Genomic DNA, 17,172 nt, shown 5'->3' on the forward strand with positions numbered 1-17,172 from the left:
ACAATTTAGTTTGCAAACTAAATATTTTTACTAATTTTACAAAGAAAAATTATAGTAGATTTATGTGTTTTTAATAAAGGTAATGATAATAATAATTTAAATACACATAAAATATTTATTTAGCAGGATAAATAAGTTAGATGTTTAGCTTTACACTAAATATTTTGCTCCAAACTAAATATTTAGTTTGCAAGCTCTAAATTAAGTTAGCAAACTAAATGTTTAAATTCAAAGCAAATGTTCCGTTAAACTAAAATGTTAGCTAAATATTTAGCTTCAATGAAAAAAATTAGTTCCAAACTAAATACTTAGTCTGAAGCTAAGCTTGCTTATCATATATTTAGTTCCTGAACTAAATATTTGATTTGCTAGCTAAATATTTGTCTTGAAAATATTTTGAAGCTAGATATTTATCTTCAAATATTTATACTAAATATGTAGACAGCAAGCTAGACTAAATAATCGCCTTGCAAAATAAGTATTTATCTTCAAACTAAATATGTAGTTTAAATCAGCAAACCGATTTAACCCATTAGGAGCTAAATGTTTGGCTTGCTGGCTGAATATTTAGCTTCAATCTAAATTTTTATTGGGAAACTAAATATTAAGTATTTACTTTCAATGTTTAATATTTAGTTTGAAGCTAAGTATTTAATTTGTGAACTAAATATTTATAAATGATTATAAATTGGGTTAAATAACCTAAATTATTGCTGTTATTTATTTACTGTGTAACTTCACAAACTCCATCACAAACAGAACTACTATTAAACACCAGACAGCAAAATGCAAAAGTAAAAATCCCAGTCAGTTTTGTGAGTTTGCAAATATCCTGAGTTAGATTTTATAGTTATAAGTTACAATCACAATTATTTTCCAGTTTGGTGTTTATTTTTTCCCTTCATCTCTACGGATACAGTTTACATGCTTATGAGTATCTTTTCTGTGTATCTTGAAGGAAAAGAGCACATACTTAGGATTGGTCAGCATCCCCATCTCGAGCATCACCGGGCGGCAGTTTGTGGAGCAATGGTACCCAGTCATCCAGCCCAGTGTTCTCACAAAGGGAGCCGGCGTCGGAGGAGGGAAAATTATCAACGCCTCGCTTCGCCTCAAATCCCGCTTCCAAACCATGAACATCCTGCCCATGGAGCTGTACAAGGAGTTCGCCGAGTACGTCACCAACAACTACCGCACCCTGTGCGCCGTGCTGGAGCCCGTGCTGAGCGTGAAGAGTAAAGAGGAAGTGGCCTGTGCTTTGGTGCATATCCTGCAAAGCACAGGAAAGGCGAAGGTAAGGGCCACCGCTGTTTGCAGAAAGCTCAGAATCAGATTGAGGAGCAACGGTTGACTGCAGTCCTCCTGTGTCTGCAGGACTTCCTGTCTGACATGGCCATGTGTGAGGTAGACAGATTTATCGACCGAGAACACCTTATATTCAGAGAGAACACTCTGGCCACCAAAGCCATAGAAGAGTACCTCAAACTGATCGGACATAAGTACCTCAAGGATGCTATCGGTGAGTCGACTCAGCCGTATCTTTCATTTTCCAAATCATAACTGAAAAATAATCTTTCAATGCTCTTTGCTCAGATCAGATCAGCTAAAACTTGTTTCTTGGTTTAATTTTTATAGCCATAAAAATAAAAACCACAGGAAATATCTGTCAGTATTACCGAGGGAAAATGAATAATTTTCAATCTGAATAGAATAGTATGAAATTACTTTTTTTCTTTCTTTCAAATCATTCAGGTTTATCCGAATTTTATTCTTATTTTGGGCATTGCAAACAAAACTTACTTTTTACCTACCTAAGATTAAAAAAATGTTTGCTATTAGACTTGACGAACAATAAGTTTCTTTGTGTAAAGAGGAAACATTCAGTAATAAGAAAAACAAAAAATAAAATCAGCAAAAGTCAAAAATAATTCCTAAATATATGAAACCCAAAATTTCAAAATAAAGTCAAAGATTTTTTGAGAGGTTTCTCATTTCATTTTTAGTTCTGATAACCAGAAACCTTCACTATTTGCCTAACACGTTTGATGTTGTTTAATAACATGAAGCAGGTTTGAGAAGATAGAAAAATTTAGGCTACCTTCAAAAAGCAGGTCTTCCAAATTTTGTGCTGAAATCAGATTTTCTTTTTATTTTTAAATTTTTTTTGCATGGTCTTTCATATTACTAATTAGCCTTTTGAGTGAAGTGAACGGTTTACATCTCCAAAGCAACCCGCATGTGCAAAAGAAATATTGGGCGCAGAAGAAGTAGAGTGCCGTAAAAATGTCGTACATGGGTAGAAAAAAAAAAAGCAGATTTGGGTCACATTCGCTTGCTGTGTGAAAGCAGCTTAAATTTCCCAGAATCATGGGAAATGACTAATAAAACAACAGAAGAAGAGCAAATAAATCTAAAAGAACTGAGGTGGAAAATCCAAGTATTATTGTTGTTTTTGATGCCAGATCATCCCTGACAGCAGCAAAGTTCAGGCCTTCTGCCCTCTGAACAACCATAATGCGTCTTCTGTCTTCCTGAATTATTCTGTGATCGTTTTCTAATTTTTAAAGTTAAGCTGTTTAGAGAAAGCTCTGGCAGCATGAGCACAATTCAATCTGGAGAGACTCAAACGGAGAAAGAAGGCGATTAAAAGAGTTTAATGACAAAATGAACATGAAAATAAAAAGTCCTTTGGCGTTCAGGCCCCGGCCGGGGACATCGAGCTGGACTTCGATGAGCTCGATGAACATTCCTGATGCAGCATAGGAATGTAGACCCCCGGGGCCGTACTGGTGGCGGCGGTCGGAGGAAGAGGAGGCCTGAGAGCCGGGAGCCGAAGGTGGAGATGGGGTGGAGGTGGGTTGATCGCAGCTGGTGAGCAGAGGAGGCTATGGGTGAAGGTCCTTTTCAACTGAAGCCCAAACGATGATTGGCTGGAGCGAGGCTTGGTCCGCGCCGATAGGTCCAGGTTGCAGAGAGGCGGGCGCTGATGGATGAGGCAGGTGCGACTAGAGTCTTCCAGACTGAACTTCAGTCAAGACTCCATTTCTCCTGCTAAACCACAAATCTGTTCATCTCTCCCAAACATCAGGAGCATAAACTGATTTGATGAGTAAATCTGATTCATGGGCAGGCATCATTTCTGCCTCAGTTGAATCATGTGATACATAATAAGTAGATTTTCCCCAAGCGTGGTTTATGCAAAGAACTGTGACCTCGGCATTTAACCCATGGATAAACTGGAAAACCACACACACTCAACCCGACGGGTAACAAACCAGGAACAGCTGACGCGTTGGGGAACATTGAGTAAAACACCTCATTTACATCCACATGGTTACTATACAGCTTAATACACATGTTAGCCAAACCCAGATGTAAGATCTAAATCAGGCTGACTTTGTGCCTAATGGTGAACTGTGTCTGTTTAGTGTCAGTCATAAACGTGACACTAACATTTTTACAGTTCTTAGCTGGTTGGTGATGCTTTTATTTTCAGCATTAAAGAGTATTTGCTATTCAGCGTTAAAGTTAAAATGATTGATCAATACTTCTTGAAACAGAAAAGAAAAACAAGCATTTTACTTTTCCAAAGGGTTGGGTTGCAGAAATGTTTAATTTCTGATTTATTTTCTGTAACACTTGAACACTGGTTGATGCTGTTATTTAAAATAATAACTCTGGACTTGTTACAAATTAAATGTCATCTGCAGGGGAGTTCATAAGGGCCTTGTATGAGTCAGAGGAAAATTGCGAAGTGGACCCTATGAGAATACCACCCTCTGTGCTACCAGACCACCAAGCCAATCTTCGAATGTGCTGCGAACTGGCTCTCTGCAAAATCGTTAATTCCCATTGGTAAGCTCCTAATTACTGCAGAAATAAACAAAGTTATTTATAAAGGTTGATGGGCCTGCAGATTTACTTTCTCCTCGCGAGCCGAGGAAGCTGCATGATGTTGCTGTCTAATTCTGAGATGCACGTTGTGTCCTCACAGTGTTTTCCCCCGTGAGCTAAAGGAGGTTTTTGCGTCCTGGCGAGTGCGTTGTGCCGAGAGGGGTCGGGAAGACATCGCTGACCGCCTCATCAGCGGATCGCTCTTCCTGCGCTTCCTGTGTCCCGCCATCATGTCCCCGTCACTTTTCAATCTCACCCAGGAGTATCCCGACGAGCAGACGTCACGCACGCTCACTCTTATCGCTAAAGTAGTGCAAAACCTCGCAAACTTCTCCAAGTCAGTACTACTTCAGTTTCTAAAGAAAATGTGAACTTGTAATTACCTAAATCTTGTCATAGATATGACCTGATATGTAATAGGTACACACCTATACATTTATTATAATGAATAATTAGGGAATTATGTTTTTATAGCTGATGTTTGGCCTTGAAACTCACAACCCTGAGTTTGGACTAGGCTTGTCATGATAATAAGTTTTGCTATAATAAATTGTCCCAGTAATTATTGCGATAAACATTAATATTGTCATTTTGGAGAACATTTTCACGTAATAAACTGAATCAAAGTTCACCCTCTCAAAGATCAATAAACTTTTGCAAAGAACACACTGCAACTGGAGGAAATTTTAATTATCCAAAATAAAACACAGCAACCAAAACCAATAAATAAAACGGAAATAAAAACCACACACAAGCAAAGCCATAAAAAATGGATTATGAAGTATTTGTAAACAAAATTGCCTTTCAAATAATATTCATCATCAGAATGGAAATTATTGAGCTCATTTTAATTTATCATGCGATTAACTGCTTACTGCGACAAGCAAGGGGAGTCCTGACTTAGAATTAAACAAACTAAATTTATTTTGTATAATTATTCTTTGCTGTGGTCTCCAAAGTTAGCCTTCTTTTAATTAAGTTAAATTATTTCACCTAACATTGAGTATAAACTCATATTTGAATTCTCATATGACATGCCAGAAGAATTCAGAAGATTACATCCAAGAAATTATGAGACAAAGAAAAAGAAGCTAAAATCCAGTTTTACATCATTTATTCATTAAATCTTGTTTGATTTCACTCCTCCTTCTTCTCTGGCTTCTGTTTCTGCTCCTCCTGCAGGTTTGGCAGTAAGGAGGAGTACATGTGTTTCATGAATGAGTTTTTAGAGATGGAGTGGGGCTCCATGCAGCAGTTCCTGTACGAGATCTCCAACCTGGACAGCGTCAGCAACGCAGGCGGCTTTGAGGGATACATCGATCTGGGCAGGGAGCTGTCCATCCTGCACAGCCTCCTGTGGGAGGTTATGGCTCAGCTCAGCAAGGTGAAACCAGATCAGTTCTACCAATGTAAACTGAAGTTTATATCTCAAACATCAAGCTCTTACGTTTTCAGAGCAGGATTGTATTCCTTTGAAGTATTTGCGCTCAAAGCGTCTGCTGTCTTTCAAATACAGTCTGGACTTTTATTATAATCTATTCAGGCAGCTAAAAAAACCTTCCTGGAACTCAAAAATATACATTTATGTAAAATGAAATACATCAAACCTGACATATATGATTGAATATTAACTATTGAAGGAAAAATATGAATCCTGTTTAGTTTATATGCAGGTGACACAGACTCACTCCTTTTAATAAACAGTTGTTTGCAGTAGAAGTTAATTGGGGATTTATGTTATTTCTATACTCCTACATTGTTTTTTGTTGTGGTTAGTTAATAAAAAGACTTTTATTTGCCTAATGTTTTTGTCCGGTGTCTTACCAAAACCATAATCAACTAGCTGAAACTGAATCACCAAATTATTCAACTATTGGTATTGGCGATACTGGTCCTGTATTAACTTGGTAAACTTCCCAGTTTTGCCACAAAACATGGATAAATGGATTTCCGTCCCACATCATTACTTTCAACCTGAAGTGGTTTGTTTCATCTTTTGTATTTTTTCAACACTACAACATATAAAAGTACAAAGAAAATGTTTGTTTCTCCATACCACTTTGTTGATTTCTTTATAAATTAATGAGCCGCAGCTTTTCAGAAAAGCTTCTTCAACTTCTGACCACAGGATGCCATCATCAAGCTGGGCCCTTTGCCCCGCCTCCTGAATGACATCAGCATGGCGTTGCGTAACCCTCACCTCCAGAGGCAGCCGAGCCACCAGGCGGACCGGGTGCAGGACAGACAGTCGGACAGGCTGCTGTCTCGACCAAGCTTTAACCGAGGAATCTCGTCAGAGTTCCAGAATCTCATGATGAGGGACTTGAACAGGTAGGAACATTAACAGAAGAAAAGCTACACTTTAAAATGTCCTAATTGTTCCAGTCACTTTCAGGAGGATAAGTGACTTCATCGATCTTCAAACAGTAAATAAAGGAGCATAATGTTTATGCTTTGATGTTACATTATGTTACTTATTCATACAGGCTTTATGGAAAGTTTTTGCAGTAAATTGGACCTTGGCTGCTGATAAAGGTTCAGATCAGAACCAGTAACTCTACAGGAAGTGGCCATTTTCTCCATCAGTCTAAAGTCCATTTGGTGACAGCCAACTGATTCCATATTTTTTCCAGGTGTTGAATGAATATTTCCTGTACACTATTAAATACAAATTTGGCTTTGCTGCCTCTTGTTGTCCAGCTCCATAGACATCACTCGTTTGCCTTCCCCTACTTCCACCGGAGGGGTCATGCCATCCCGCGCCCAGCTGAGCTTTCAGGACCGCGATCACCCTCATCGAGCCTCCAAAGACATGTTCTACGTTTCGCGGCCGCCCCTGGCCCGCTCCAGCCCGGCCTACTGCACGAGCAGCTCGGACATCACGGAACCAGACGCTAAGGTGAGTCCGGTCACGCTGAACCAGGGGAATCATCATCCCATCCGCTAGTTTCTCTCTCTGGTTAGTGAGGTTAGTATGACATGCATGTTAGTCATACTCGACAGAGTCTGCCATCGTGTTACTGAGGCTCTAGTTTATCATGACATTTGCTTTTTTCCCACTGATTCACCATGCAACTCATCCTAGCGGTATTTCCTGGGAAATACTTTCAGGCATTCCGATTCCCTGACAGACCTCGTGGTAAAAACACCCGCACCACCCTCACCCATGTCATCCGTGCCCACCTAACATTTATTATCAGGGGGCGCATTAGCCTCTCATATCCCTTACTATTTAGGGTGTCAGTGTAAATAAAAGCGTATCTATGATGGACCTCCAGGATTCCCGAATGAACAGCGTGTCTAACCTGCAGTCGGTGGACATGCTCAACTCCTCCCAGGCCTCCATCGCCGGTATGGGCAGCTTCGGTGGGCTGAGCAGCGGAGGCGGTGGCGGCCTGGGGTCGGGCCTGAGCAGCCAGCTGCGGGCCGGTGGGAGGTTGTCAGCTGGCTCCGGCGGCTCCAGCATGTCAGGCGGCCTCCGGCTGAGCCAGCTGAGCCAGATGGGCACCACCACCGACTCGCTATCCCAGCAGCAGCAACACCAGGCCGCCGCCATGCGCTACCCGCTTTCCTTCCAGAATCCTCTCTTTCATCTGGCGACGGCTGACGGGCCACAACAACAGCTCCACCACCAGCACAGCCGAGCTCAGCCCCCAGCGCCCCTGCTCCTGGCCCCTGACCCCGAGCCCTCTCACCAGGCCTACATCCCACAGTTCGCCCATGGGGGGTTCTCTCGCAGTGAGGATCTGTCCACGCTCAGGACCCGGGATGGTCACCTGGGCCAGCCCAGCATAATCCACTCGCACAGCTACAGTGACGACTACAGCAGGGCTGACTACGGACGCAGGCAAATCTCCATGCATATGCAGGTAAAAGTCCTTAAATCAGTGTTTTTAGATGTCTGGTGACATTGTGTAACAGTGCTACCAAGGCTGCTGCTAACAATTGTTTTAGTAATTCTGTTAAATATTTTGGCAATCGATTAATCTGATAAAACAAAATTATAACATTGTGTAGATTATTAATTTAACTACTTAAGCTTATTTTATATTATCTTAGAAATTATACACTAAAGGGGATGTATTATAAGAAATTAACTCTTTGATATTTACATCATGTTGTAATGTTATTCCCTCGTCAAAAACATACCTGGAGTGTTGCCTTGACTTTTTCATGCAAGTTTGAGAAATCCTTTAATCTCCATGGCAACCATTCAGCTGTGCAACGCGTCTGGGTGGACCCAGCTCCGCCTTTGAGATGCAGCTCCTCCTCAGAGCTGCAGTTTCTGAGCTTCTGCCTGACAGAGCAGCCATGAATCCCCCACTCAGCTCCTTCAGACTAGCCAGCAGCAATTAGCAAACACTTGGTAGAGCTGCACATCTGCTGAGCAATTATTGGAGCTACTTTCCAGTGCAATGCTGTTGTTAAAAGATTAATAGAGGAGTAATGTTTTAGAAAGAGCAGGAGGCCCGATTTCATGAAGCTGAAGCTAAAAAAAAATACTTCTAACATCAACATATGAAATCTCAGCCCTTTCTGCTCAACTCAATATCACTACAGTTTACAGCTGATCTGTTGGTTCATTTTTAGATTAATTGATCAATAAACTGATAGCAAGGGATGCTTTATAGGACATTTTTTTATTTTTACAGAATTTGAACCAGGTGAAGCTGAAACAGCCACCTGACCAGTTCTGGGTAGAAAAAATGATATTTTTGTACAGCTTTGATTAATTACTGTTATAACTGTGTTGTTCTTTCAGGCATCAGAAAAGCCAAGCTATAATGTCAATTTTAAAATCACACTAAACTATAATTATGACTAAAGTGCTCAGTTAAATTTGAGTCCTTCAGTGCAAAAACACAAATTGTTGTCAAGTATTTTTATTCTAGTTTCTACTGCAAGTATCTTTGTACATTTGAAATAAGACTAGACTAACTTACATGCAAGTTTTCAGCAAGAAATATGAACTTTTTTATGTCAAAAATTCCTAAATATTGATGAAAACGTACTTGTTGCATTTTCAGATTATTTCACTTATTACATGAAAGAAATAATCTGCCAATGCAACAAGTACTTTTTCATCAATATTAAGGAATTATTTACTTGAAACAAGTTCATATTTCTTGCTGACAAGTTGCATGTAAGTTAGTTTTGCCTTATTTCAAGTCTGCTAAGATTCTTGAACTAGAAATTAGAATAAAAATACTTGGCAACAATTTGTGTTTTTGCAGTGTTAAAATAAGTAGGTTGTAAAAGTATAAAAATAATTTGCGGTGCACTTGTTTTCTTTCCAAGGATAACCTCCAACAGCAACATGAAATGATGGGAATGGCCTCCCAGACTGGAACGTCTCACTCCTCCCTGGCCACCACTCCTCCCTCCACCGTTCAACCTATGCGGCAGAGCTCTGTCGCTCCGCCTCCCAGCCAGCGCGTCAAGTCCCAGACTTCCCACCAGCTATCCGTCAGTGCGGCGGCCGCGCCTGCCGCCTCTGGTAAAAGCCGTCCGCAGAGCGGGAACCTCCTCCAGTCTCCAGAGTCCGGCTACGGCGGCAGGCAGCACGGGTCCCGGCAGCTATCAGTCAAAGACAACACTGCCCCGGGTCTTCCCCACCAGCAGAGCTCTGTCAGGGAAAGCGGGAGTCCACAAGGGACCACCAGTCAGAGCACTCAGCAGTCACCACAGCAGTCTCAACAGCACCTTTTAAAACCCACCATGAGTAAACAGGTAACTCCTGCACACTGTCTATGTCTCATCTTCTCCGGGTCATCATGACATCATCACAGCTCTCTGGAGGATGTCTATGCATGGTTTTTATATAATAACTATAGACACTTTGAATAATTTCCTAGTGGTTATGAAAACAATTTCCAACCACTTCAGAGTTTTTTCTGAATTTAGAAGTTATTTTTTTATGCATTACATTTATGTAATTTTGTGTTTTGCTTGAGTTCTGTAAAGTACTTTGAGTTGCCTCAGCGTTCACTGCAAAAACACAAATCTTACCAAGTATTCTTGGTCTGTTTTATAGTGCAGATATCTTACTTGAAATAAGACAAAACTTACAAGCAACTCTTCAGCAAGATATAGAAGCTTGTTCTTAATCAATCAATCCTTAATATAGATGAAAAATTACTAGCTTCACTGGTCGATTATTTCACTTATAGCAAGACAGTTTTCCCATGTTACAAGTGAAACTGTCTGGCAGTAGAACTCGACTTTTTATCAATATTAAGGACTTATTGACTTAAGCTCCTATATCTTGCTGAAAAGTTAGTTGCAAGTTTTGTCTTATTTCAAGTGTTCTAAGGTATTTGCACTAGAGCCTAGATAAAAATACTTGTGTTTTTTTGCAGTGATACATGTGAAAAGCCTTTCTGTGCCTTCTTGTCCCATAGTAAGCCTTTCTCCTGTCTTCCCAGGGCTCCCAGTCACCTACCACCCTCAATCCCCCGACCCCAGCGAACGAGCGAACCGTGGCCTGGGTCTCCAACATGCCTCACCTGTCGGCCGACATCGAAAGTTCACGAATTGACCGAGAGGATTTCAAGCTGAAGGAGTATTCAAAAAGCATGGATGAGTCGCGCATGGACAGGGTAGGCGTCATTTTAACACCACTGGTTCTTTTCCTGAACCAAATGAAGACAATATCAACACTGTCAGGAGACACAATATAAACACAACTGAGCCTAAGTTGTAGATGTTGTTGACTAATTTAATTAAGAATTACGAACAACATGTAGCCATAGATCCTCATATATTACTAAAGAAGGATTTTTTTGTAGAAGCTGAATGGGTTTAATAACACTTTGCATGAATCTGATGTTTTAATAACCTAAACAACACATTAGAAATCATAAATATCTTTGTTGTAGAGGTTACATGTTTATTTAGTCAATAATTTAGCAGAAAAAAGTGTTCATGATTTGAAAACATAGCTTATCTTCTTGATATACAGTTTCATTTAATTGTGATGAATTAATTATATACCCTGCAATGAACTCAGTTTAAATTATTAATCAAATCCCACCACTGTAGTTTTATATTCCATAAACTGTATTTCTACAAAGTCTTGACTTTTCTCACTTTATTTTATATGTTGCTTCCGAGGAGCAAGATTTTTGGTTTTGAGTTTTTATTCCAGCTTTTATTACTTTTTCACTCTGGTTCAGTTGAGTCTGACTGCATGCAAGAAACAAACTGCAAACAAATTTAAGGTGGTTCAAACTACACAATGTGTTTGCAGTTTGTTGCCCATTTGAGCCCCGTTACCTCCAAACATGTCAAACTAAGCTGTTTCCTGTTGCCGCCTCAGGTCAAAGAGTACGAGGAGGAAATCAACTCTTTGAAGGAGCGTCTGCTGATGTCTCACAGAAAGCTGGAGGAGTACGAGAGGAGGCTCCTAATGCAGGAGCAGCAGACCAATAAGATCCTCCTCCAGTACCAAAACCGTCTGGAGGACAGCGAGAGGAGGCTACGACAACAGCAAGTGGAGAAAGACTCCCAAATTAAAGGAATAATTAACAGGTAACTGGAGGCTGTTTTTGGGATGGAGGGCAAAAGACGGCTCTGTGGTCTTTCATAGGCAGATGTGGGGAGCATTTAGTGACAGAAGACATAATTTACCTCTGACATGTGGTAAAAGTGGCAAATTCTCTAAATGCCAGATTGCTAAACATAATTAAAATGATTCTAATCTGAGAAGTGTGTAAACGTAGAGGACTTCCACCATACAACATAACTAACAAGTTAAATCATAAACCTGGAGAAGTACTAACAGAATATTCTAATGTATTTCCTAAAGAACAAACTACTCTTTCTTTTTACCAGATATCTTGCTCTGTGTAGTGCAGTGTGGGAAACCTTTCAGATTTATTAAATTGTGTTAGGCAGGGAACTTTACATCGACAAGGACACCAGACAATTTGCAAAGAGATACAACTGAAGTGAGATACTTTCACATGGAGAGCAGAAATCTCTGTCTTGTTAAATAAGTACAAAGGTTATGTTGCCCTGATTGTTTTCAAAGCTGAAAAAAATAATCTTTGATTTACCACTTAGGAATTGCTCCGGTAAATCTGTTGTCAGATCCTCACGATGCGGTTTGTTCTTTGTTACAGCATCGTATTTAGCAAACTGCAGAGATCTGGAGCTGAGCCTTAATTTATTGGGTGATTTTGTGAAATATCAATGAGGCCAGTCTGCGAGAGCAGCTCTTAGTTGTTATTGATCTCCAGCAAATTAAGTGGTTCATGAGTAAGAAGTGGAATATCGATCGCTTCTCAGCTGTGTTCAGGCATGAAACCAAAACAGTTCCTGCGTTTTACGATTTAATGTGAGGCTGCACATTAGCAGTGATTTACTGTGGGAAAGGTTTAGCCAAAAAGAAAACTCTGCCATATTTTCACATCTTGTGATAGTCATCTTGTGGTCTGCAACTGAAGGGTAGATATCTGTGACAGAGAATATTGCCACTTCTAATCCACTCCAGGAAAGAAGACTCGGAATGAAGACAGGGAGTCCCGCTGGCCCGTTAAGGAAAACGCATCTGTAACGCTCTAACTGAGCTTATAAAAGAACCTTAAACCATCCTCCCTCATCCCGTGCTGTTGCACCCACCAGCAGCCATTTTTTTATGCTCCTTTACTGGATTTTGGAATCATATCGGATAATTCCACCTAGTTTTCCAATATTCCAGAGGATTTCCCAGTAAAAGCACAAAAGGAATGACAATTTAGTAACTCCAAAGGGGGAAAAACTGCACTTTTTAAATGATTGTTATGGACTTTACTACACAGGACTCTGGAAGACCGTGGTTTGATATTAGCTCTTCCATTCCTGACGAAGGTGAACGCTGTTCACTGAAGGACTGCTGATGTTTCTCTCCGCAGAAGAAACATGGGGACTAATACCTCTCTCCTTTTTTGTATACATAGTATGAGGAGGACAGAACATCACAGACAAAACTTGAATCAATATGCTGTGAAGATTCGGGCAGAAAGGCATAGAGGAACTATGAGAACATTAGAGAATAATCACCTTGGTTATCTCCCTCTGGAGTATACAAGTGAATACTGACTTTATCAAGGCATACTTGTACCTTGACCTACTTTGACCTTGGGATGAATTAAGTAGCAGATCTGGATGCTTCCGAGTCAGTTTCTACTCACAGACCACTGAGCCAGACCGTGCATTGCAGGACTTGTGCATCATCTGGACACATTAGGAATGTGAATGCACATAAGAGCAATGCAGACAGAGTGCATGGATGCCAAGAAGCAACGTCTCAGGCCATCCTGCTGGGTTGACTGGACTCCAGAATCTAAGTGAATGAACAAGTGCAAGCATAGCCTTATGTTCTGTTTCCTCCTCAGTTGACTTTTACATTCAGCTGACACCTTATGGCAGATTATTTATGGTAGAAATGCAAGTTCAGGACTAATATGACTCCTGGGTTGGCTTGCAAAAATCTTGTCTTTCCCTGCAGGACTAAAATCAGTCTGCATTGTTTTTTCTTTCAGAGAAGCCTTAATGCTCTGTGCGTGAACTTCACTTTTAGCTCAGAGTATCTGTCAATAGACCAGGCCTGGTCTCAGCAGTCTTAATTTAAACCAAAGCCAAATGCTACAGGAATAGTTTGGATTTTTGTTTGAGCAAGGTTCTGTGAAGAGGTTATGAGTTGTTAGTATCTTCGATCGTACAACAGCAGCATGGATGAGGAGAAGAAGTTGAAACTATAAAGTAGCAGCCAGACTAAAGCAGATTTCTGACATCTCAAAGCATCTTCAGCCTGTACTCATGGATTTGCGCAAACCTAGTTCAACACAACAGCAAAATGCTAAAATGATTGACATGTTTTTTCCCTATTTAAATTAAAAAATATTCCTCACCAGAGCAGGGAGGAAAACAAACCACTGCTGCCAGTGAACACCAGATAACAAAGCGTGAATGAAAACATGACAAGTTCCTCATTTCCACCACTTGCTTTCCACTTCTGCTGTAGTTCACTACAAAAAGTCTGACAGGTGGGTTTTCAAGCAAAGTGTCATAATTACCAGCTATTTTTGCATTGTTTTGGTGTGGAGTGCTTTACATAGTTTCTTCATCTACTTGTTTTCTGAGTCAAAAACAAGGAAATTGCATATTCTTTATGTGACTTAATGTGCCAGACTTTGAGATCTCTTACATGATGACTTGGATAAACACAAATTGAAAAAGCAATCTATAATTTTTTACAGTTATATTTTTGATAGTTTCAGTTTGTCATATTCACTCAAAGTAAAGCTCTTTTACGCTGATGTTTTAAAAAATGGGGAAACTCTAATGCAATCAAGATGGCCAAATTATTATTTTTTTTAAATAAAATTTGCCTAAACTGTAAGGAAATATTTGAGAGTAAATTTGTTCTATGGTAGAAAACAATTTTATGTTCATTGTAAAACTGGGAAGGCTAAAGAATCTTAGTTTTGATCCAAGATGAGTTTATTTAAGGAGATTCCTGCTAAAGGTAAGAAATGGCCCAACTTCTTAACAAAACCCTGCATCCAAAAGACAAAAAAATAATCCAAACTATTCCTTTAAATTTCAAGGTATGCTAGTTTAAATCTACTGAATCCACTTTACCTGTAGCATATGTATTTATAAATATGTATTTTTTTGTTTTTAGGTTTAATATCTCCTTAGTTGGCTACAAGTTTTATCACTGTATTAAAATTATAAATATACATTACATTATTTATCTTTCTCAAGCTGTTTGCTTTCAGTTGAAGAGATGGAGCGATGCAACGAAGAGAATCAAATCTATGGTCTGTATTGCACCTATTATAGTAATAATCTATTTTTTAAGATAATCCATATCATATTAAACACAGTGATGCAAGAGCCATAGCAGTAATGGTATATATAGATATATACAGAGTAAAAGTATATGACAGTGAGATATTTTAACTTTGCAATAGCTAAGCTTTTAGCCGGAGAAGCGCAATAACCCATACAATATGTCCAGATGTGCTGTTTGTGCAAATACACATGCAGGACTCTGATATATTGTATGCATTTTCTGTACATAAAGAAACAGTGACTACCTGCCAAACTCTTCTACCAGGTGCCATCCATGGTATCTGAATAAAGACCTGGAGTACTGTAAGGTGCAAAATGCCACAGAGGCAACATGACAACCATGACGCAACTTTATGACAAAATGCTAGTTCTGCAAAGTGTGAACTTAAGTACTTTAATTTTTTTTGTTGTTGTTGTTTTTTTTGGTTTATACTGTACAGTTTGTGACTTTTTCTGCTTCTTAATTGAAAGCCTGAAATGAATATTATTTATTATTGAAAGCAAACATGACTTTCTTTTTCTCTGTATGATTTTGCTGTAAATGCTCGGTATGACTTTTTGACCTGCAGTCTGTCATTGGTGGTGTCCAGTGACATGGTGATCAGAATAGGTGTTTGAGAAAGTTAGTCAGTACTGTCATTGAACTTATGCAGTCTTATTATTATTATTATTATTATTATTATTATTATTATTATTATTATTATTATTATTATTGTTTTAGAAGCCACATTGCACTCATTGATAAGAACAGTTATGCAGCTGGAAGGAATGGCCTAATTTGGACATAAATTGTCACCTATTCAGTAGGAGTGCACCAATTGCAGTTTTCTGGACGATCACTGATCTTTTGAAAGTTTCTGATCTTGGCCGATATTGATTTTTTTTTTTATGTCTGAAAATTCGCTGAATACAGCAATAAAGTCGTTAGGTTGGCAACAGTGGGGTGATGTTGTGAACCACAGCAAAAGCAGACAGGAGCAGATTTACTGACCTTTGCAAAGGTAGATAAAATTGGTTTCTCATGTCAGTATCGGCAAATCGCAGATCACCTAAAGTCAAGGAAATTTATTGGTGCACCACTACTATTCAGTCAGCTTATGAGTGTGTCATTGGTTCAGTTGTCAAGGAGCTGGCATGTCTTCGAAGGAAACTAGAGAGCGCAAGTTTTGTTTTTAGCTTTAGCTTATTGGAGTAGCATTTTCCACCTGAATGAAAGGTAAACATTCATCCATGTTCTTATCCAGTTATGGCTGTATAACATTAGCAGAATATGTGCCAGCTCCTTGCGAACTGATTCATTAACATACCCATTGCTGGTCTGCATGTGGTTCATACTCAAAAGTCCAAATCAACCCATTCCTTATAGATGTTCATATCAGTGAGCGTTCTTTTCTTTTTGTTTCAGAGTTATAGGTAACTTTCTGGTGTCCATATATCTGCCTCTCTTTAGTAGCAAGAATATATTGATAGGCTGTATAGATTGTACTACAGCATATCTGATGTTTTAATCTTGCAAATGAATTCACAGTGGTAATGTGTGTGTGTGTGTGTGTGTGTGTGTGTGCGTGCGTGTGTGTGGGGGGGTGTGTGTGTGCGTGTGTGTGTGTGTGTGACTGACATGGCTCATAGCAACAGCCAAGGGTTTGTTTCTCAGTCTTTTTTCAAATTTGCAACAGATCTGTATAAAGTAGCTGCAAATATTGAATATTTCTTGTTCTAGAATGAACACCAGTTTGTTGGATGAAAGGCAGATTTTCAATCAAAGAGTTGAAGCTTCTGTTGCACATGTTGGAAATGAAAAACCCAGTGTATCTGCAGCTGCTTTTTGAACCAGCTCTGTCGTTTCGTTGACTTCTCATCTTCTACACTTTTGTCTCCTGCCTTTTTTCTCTGTAGCACAATATTCAGACATTGTGACCTCATGTTTGGTAGATGCATTGTTTTTATTTTTGACTAAATGTACGACTTGACCTCAAAAGCACACTACTTGAACTGGATTTTTTTGTGACATATCACCCACACAAATCATTGTCTGCCTTTTGAAGTCATGTCGAATCTTAATGCTGTATAACCATGTTCCATTCCATTGTTCTCTGGGACGGTGCAAATATTTCTGTCTGTGCTGATGGTTTACCTATTCTCTTCTTCTTTTGTAAAATATCTCTCAACTCTGTACATTGTTCATGGAATAAAACATCCAAACACTTCTGTTTGAAACTTTACCTGTGGATTTTCATTCTTTATTGTCAAACCTGTCCTCTGTGTTCTCAATTAAATCATATGAATGTGATGAAAGGCTTTGATGATTAAACCCTGATTTGATTAATTAAAAACTAATTAATATTAATTGCAGAACTGACCTCTTTATTCACTATTATGAAGACCTAACTTAACACTAATCTCTTTGTAATGGTAAATACGAAGACATTTGCTGTT

General features: G+C 39.3%; 1 protein-coding gene across 1 annotated transcript in view; it reads left to right on the top strand.

Moving 5' to 3' along the window:
- Positions 1-17,172, top strand: part of syngap1b (synaptic Ras GTPase activating protein 1b) — a 123,713-nt gene that overhangs the window by 89,666 nt on the left and 16,875 nt on the right. The window contains exons 10-20 of the mRNA XM_088013934.1: positions 959-1,294; positions 1,375-1,519; positions 3,711-3,855; positions 3,995-4,231; positions 5,077-5,278; positions 6,023-6,225; positions 6,595-6,793; positions 7,173-7,763; positions 9,193-9,624; positions 10,320-10,493; positions 11,213-11,424. Of these exons, the coding sequence (XP_087870060.1) occupies positions 959-1,294; positions 1,375-1,519; positions 3,711-3,855; positions 3,995-4,231; positions 5,077-5,278; positions 6,023-6,225; positions 6,595-6,793; positions 7,173-7,763; positions 9,193-9,624; positions 10,320-10,493; positions 11,213-11,424 (2,876 nt within the window). The remainder of the gene's footprint in view (positions 1-958; positions 1,295-1,374; positions 1,520-3,710; positions 3,856-3,994; positions 4,232-5,076; positions 5,279-6,022; positions 6,226-6,594; positions 6,794-7,172; positions 7,764-9,192; positions 9,625-10,319; positions 10,494-11,212; positions 11,425-17,172) is intronic.

This window comes from Poecilia mexicana, unplaced genomic scaffold (assembly GCF_051168715.1).
Source record: "Poecilia mexicana isolate PSO_F unplaced genomic scaffold, ASM5116871v1 scaffold_16, whole genome shotgun sequence".
Taxonomy (NCBI): domain Eukaryota; kingdom Metazoa; phylum Chordata; class Actinopteri; order Cyprinodontiformes; family Poeciliidae; genus Poecilia; species Poecilia mexicana.